Source organism: Hipposideros armiger, unplaced genomic scaffold (assembly GCF_001890085.2).
Source record: "Hipposideros armiger isolate ML-2016 unplaced genomic scaffold, ASM189008v1 scaffold_936, whole genome shotgun sequence".
Taxonomy (NCBI): domain Eukaryota; kingdom Metazoa; phylum Chordata; class Mammalia; order Chiroptera; family Hipposideridae; genus Hipposideros; species Hipposideros armiger.
The window spans coordinates 450,861-456,581 of record NW_017732286.1 but is presented as its reverse complement, the minus strand read 5'-3'; the positions used below and the strand labels follow the sequence as shown (position 1 = coordinate 456,581).

The 5,721-nt window shown below is 39.1% G+C and overlaps 1 protein-coding gene across 1 annotated transcript in view; it reads right to left on the bottom strand.

Annotated features, from left to right (window-relative positions):
• Nucleotides 1-5,721, bottom strand: part of TM4SF1 (transmembrane 4 L six family member 1) — a 7,338-nt gene extending 1,617 nt beyond the window's left edge. Inside the window, exons 1-5 of the mRNA XM_019630704.1 lie at nt 5,405-5,721; nt 4,831-5,091; nt 3,311-3,400; nt 3,079-3,224; nt 531-711 (exon numbers count right to left, since the gene is read on the bottom strand). Of these exons, the coding sequence (XP_019486249.1) occupies nt 531-711; nt 3,079-3,224; nt 3,311-3,400; nt 4,831-5,007 (594 nt within the window). The 5' untranslated portion in view covers nt 5,008-5,091; nt 5,405-5,721. The remainder of the gene's footprint in view (nt 1-530; nt 712-3,078; nt 3,225-3,310; nt 3,401-4,830; nt 5,092-5,404) is intronic.

The following is a 5,721-nucleotide window of genomic DNA, read 5'->3' as shown; positions in this document are numbered from 1 at the left end:
CAGGTGCTGTGCAAATAAAGGATCCAGGATTTGAAGCCTGTTACTTCCTGACTAGGCGATTTTAGACATATTGCTTAATTTCTGAGTCATAGATTCATCTGAAATATGGGTTTAGCACAGTGAACACCTAGTACAATGAATGCTGGCTATTATTTGTGACTACTAGATGGGAACATGAGAGATGCAAGAAGAGAACATTTCTTGTGTGTCTGCAGCCAGACCAATGGTAGTGAAAGGGCAGTGAGTTAGCTCCCAGATGGGGCACTTTGTCTATGGGTGGCTTTTTCCTATGTTCACAAAGCCAACTAGGAAGAACCATGATAACTCCATGACTGGGACATTCAAGGAAACTTAGTATTAAGAGCAAAAGTGAATGCTGTAAACGCTTTGCCACCAAGACAATGTGGGAATAAATGTTGGTAGGCTGAGCAATGTTTGGTTTTGATTTTTCTCTGTGGTGAGAACAATAATGCATTATGGTAATTGCATACACAAGGGCCAGGCTACAACATCTTCACACAGGTTCTTACCTGATGGTGAGTACAGCAATAGCCACATATGCCTCCAAGCACTCCGTTTATTACTTGAATAAGACACAAGATGAATTCAATCCCACCAAGTGCCAGGAGGATGGAAAACAGAGAGACATTCCATTCTACAACGTGCCTGGGTTCAATGCACTGGGACCATGTGGACGTATCCAGAAGGTATCTATGAATAAAGAGAGAAACTTCTGACATATGATGGCACCTAATGGGATGTCTCATAAGATACTTTTTGTGTGGTGTTTTTTGTTCAGAAAAAAAAAAAGAATGAATTAATTTCATGTCCTATATCAAAATTTTCCAATCCAAGTCGTTCCGAAAAACAAGAACTTAGCCCAGATCTTGTAATGCTACACATAAATTTCAACAAAGCGTGTTGAACACTCAGTGTGAGTTAGACATCAAGCCAGAACTACGGATACAATAATGAAAGTGGCATGGGCTCTGTCTTGAAAAAGCACAGCTTAAGGGAAGAGACAATAAGCAATCTCAAAGCAACAAGTACACTAATCAGGTAAACCAAGTGTTGAAAGGGCCACAGAGGAAGGAAACCTAACCTAGGCCAGGGAGAATACCTACTTTTGTATCTTTTCCAGAAGTCTGAGTGAGCTCCACGAAGGTAGGAACCAGACCTTTTATCATTGTATGTCCAGCCCCTAGACCAGTATCTGGCACATAGTAGGTACTCAACACATTTTAAAAGTAATTGAACGATACATAGCAATCCAAAGTCACTTTGTGAAATGACTTAAAAGATTTTCTAAATACCTGGACAGTCTTACAGTCTGAAAAATTCTCTCATTCCTCTTCTAGAATTTCAGCCTTGGCTACATCATAGAGTATTTGAATGCTTAATAAAATAGTATTTAATCATGTAGGAAAATCTAGAATTGACTAAATTCCATAAAGAGGTGTGGTATAATTCTTCCCTTATCACTTCTTCCTACCACAACAGAACAAAGGGGCTGGGAATCAGCAAAAATAACTTTGGAATGGTTCATTAAGCAAATCAGAAATTCAATTTGTTGGTTACAAAATATTCTGTTCTTCTGGCCCTGTCTTTCTGCATGTTACTGGAACAAAACTTTGTAATTTCAGGATGCAATATAAAAGAATTCTCAGGCCCCATTCAGCTATTGAATAATTATCAGTAGGTTGTGACCATTAGTTATTTCCCATATCGCAATCCCTGGGCAGGTTGAAATGAGGAGTGTATAATCAAACAGCCAGAGAAAACATTTAGTGATACTGACCAATCCTTACATCCAGATGCATTAGTGATGACCTTTTTAAGAGATGGGTTTATGCAGTGGTTTCATATGTCTGTGTACACGACTAACCAATTTCTACTAGTAATTCAGTATGTAGTGAACAAAAATAATCACAGTTTTGAACAATAAAATTTCAAACTCCTGGAAGTGCTAATTTTCCTTCGGAGGCTACCATTGGGCTGTATTCATTGTAAGTTAATAGAACATATTAATAGCTAACAGCAGGGCTTTCTCATCAATCCTCCTGATATCTACCATTGGTTTTATTTTTACATATGAAGTAACTGAAATGTAGAGAGCTCAGTTCACTTTTTCCTGGTTCCTCAGAGACATTTAGTCTTAACGCAAAGCTGGGATCAAACTCAGGTTTATCTAATTCCATACTTGACCTTATGACCACATGATGTGCTCTACAATTCATTCTTCATAATATAAGGGCAATTAAAAATTTACTATTCATATTATGTTTACTCATGAATCTCATAACTAAACCTAAAAAAGTTCAAAGAAGGATGTTATTCACTTGTTATTATGTACATAAGTTTCTATCAGCTATTTCTGTTCTTTTCTCAACAACAGATAAGAAATAAGTATCAACATAAAACAATGGAACATTTTAAATTATTGTGATGCTAAAGTTGTGGTAAGATCTGACTTATATAGCACTGGGTGCTTTATAAAGGGTGCATTGTACATAGTTATTATGTTATATGTTGAATGAGTGTGTGTGTGTGTGTGTGTGTGTGTGTGTGTGTGTGGTATGATTTCCCTAGGCTTTGATTAAATTCAGTTACCATCCATATAAGGGTTCTGTAATATTTTCTTATAAAATAAAATCAGCCAATTGTTCTGAAATAGTATACATACCATATATGAGCACAAACTCTACAGCCAAGCTGCTTGGGTTTAAATCCTGACTGCATGTTATAGTGATGTGACTTTGGATAAGTTACTTCATCTCTCTGTGCCTTTGTTCCCTCATCTTTAAAATGGGAGCAATAGTGGAAGTCACCTCACAGGGTTATCATCATGAGGACGGAATCAGTGTATCCATTAAAAAGTCTTTAGAGCTTCTCCAGGTCCAGCCAGAGCATCAATCCTCAGACACCCATGGCTTAAGCTGTGCCTACTGCACCAGTGGCAAATAAATCGGGCTGAGTGGATGGATGAATGGATGACTGGCACCATTTTTAGTTTGATGGGTCTGCCACTATACACAAGTGGTGGATAAGAATGTGGTCTGTTAGGGAACAATTACTCACTGTCCCTCGGTGCTGGCAAAGGTATAGTTCCACTGGTTGGAGATATCAAGACAGAGTGGTCCTTCCACTAAGCCCAAGGCTGCCACAATGACGCAGTAGCCAGATCCTGCAATTCCAATGAGAGCAGCCAGTACAGAGGAAAACATCTAGGGAAAGGAGAAACGCCGGAAGTGAGCCACAGTGTCACGGTGACATCATGAAGCCATTTTCACCACCAGAGGGGAGGACCTACCACGCATCTCTTGCCGCAGTTTTCATGGCCGCAGCAGCCACAGCAGTCGCCTTGCTCTAGCCCAATGAACACAAATGCTGGCAGAAATATCTGGTTAGAAAACAAGCAAATTAAAGTCATTGTCTTTCCCCAAGTCTATAAAGGTCAGGTTAAGCATCCTTGGTAAAATATATGTTTCTTTATACGGTGTTGACTGGCTTTCGGTTAGGTTGATCAATTATCTCAAACAATGTAAAGCTATGAAGAGAAAAAAACCTCTAAATGTAATATCCGTGTGTTTTTGTCTAATGTGTCGAAGCATTCTTTAGGTGAGGGTGTAGTATGGGAAGGCTAAAATAATAACCTATGAATGTGTTTATTCCACACAAGTTTCTAACTGTGGTACTCTGGCTGCAAACACTGTTGTGGAACTATTAAACCTTGTCTTTAAATCTGATTTGTCTTTTATTGTAAAACATAGAAAATACCAACAGTCTTTAATAGAATAACTGAAACTTTTTGTAAATGGGAGAGGTGAAAGCTCTGTATAATAAAAGTGAACTGCTTCTTTGACGATACGATTGTATGGTTTTAGCTTCATAATAAAGCTCTTAAAATAAGTATGAAATACTTTGAGTTTTAGATGGAAGGAAGCTTAAACAAGTACGATATCAGATTAATGACAAATGATTACACTAATATGATAGTAATGCTTAAATTCAAAACAGATTTACCAAACCATAATTATTGTATCAAGGTTTAAATATTTTAATATCCTTTATTTGACTAAGAAAACTATTTTGTGCAGTATTAGCAATTCTATAAAACTTCTCTTTAAAATTCTCAATCCCAGCATGTTAAACTCGCAAACTCAAGTTTGTCCACATTCTTTCCAGGCTGTGGTTAAAGCTAATATTTTCAACTCCAAAGTTGGCAAATTTCTCATTTCAATTAAAAACAAGTCTTGGAAAAAACAACTTTCCACTATTAGTTTCAGACACTGAGCTGCTGCTAACTGTAGGATTTTCCCTAGACACCACACCCCATAATTACATGAAGGGGAAAACTTATAGTTCTTTCTAAAGAGCAATGCACTCACAATTCATTATTTTTTTCTGTTGCAGATGCCTGAGAATAAACAGAAGAGATTTTGAGTCCAAAAAACTCTGTTGATTTAGACAGAGAACCAGCCGACTCCTCCCAGTTCCCCAGAGAGCAAATGTTAAATGACTGCCGGCTCCAGGACAAGAAACTCTAGTCTTTCAAATCTGATTTAAAAGCTAGTATCTGTTTCTAGTTGTAAAGTAAGAGAGTTTAGCAAAAAAGTGGTTCACTTTTAGTTGAAAGAGGATTTTGTAAAACAATATCTAATAAAATCAATACACTATACCTATCTCAATTTGTACATAATCTGCTTTCAAAAGAAGAACAAACAAATATCACTGGATTTGGAAATATGCATTATAAAAAGCTTTCCATGAAAACATCACATTCAACAGGAGAGAATTTTTTCAAGGTTGTAATAATTTTGAATAACTTACCAGCAAGCCCCCACCTACGATGCCAGAAAAGAACCACACCAACCAGCTGAGATGGTTGTCAGAGGCATATTTTGTTTCCCCATTGGGGAAGTAAAGCAAAATATTAGCTACGATGCAGAGGATGGCAAGCCACACCAAAGCATGTCCGATGCATCGTGCACATTTGCCGTAGCACATGGTGGCAGGGAGCCTGGGAGTTTATTTTTGCCCCCTTCACTCTGCAGCTCAGTGATGGTCCAAATCAGATTAGGGTGTGCTCATCTGCGCAGAAAGCAAAAGCAATTTTCAGCCCATTCCTGCAACCTTTTAAATACTCTGAGTTCTTAGTCACCCGGCTGGATGAGGTATTTTGATTTCATTGGTCCGGATTGCAGGCTCCTGATGGGGTGCGGGGAGGTAGGGGGAATGTCCCGCCCTTCAAATGAAATCCTTAGGACAAGTGAAACCAGGGGCAGGACATGAGAAACAGCCTCAGTCATAGGCAAGGGAAAAAATGATTAATCCTCAACAAGGAATTCACTGTGCAACCCGTTTACAGGATAAGGAATCAACAGGAAAGTCTAATACAACTTACCAGTAACTGCTAAATGTCCAGTGTGGCTTTTCTGCTTGAGGCTTTGAAAGCCAGAGGGCTGGGCTTCTGCTCCATGCCGCTCCGCTGTCTGGACAGCTTTCAGTTGGAGGGCTCTGTGTTCGCTTCCACCACCTCTGTACTGATTTAATTTGAGGCCTGGGGCCAGTTTCCTGAGCTCTGAGCTCGTTTCCTGGTCTGTGAAAGGCAAGGTGTCTGAGACGTCACTCACAGATTTGAGGAGGCTGTTGAGAAATTACAGAGCAAATTTCTCTCCTCCGCCTACAGTAGGCTCTGCAGGACTGAGCCTACTGTCCAGC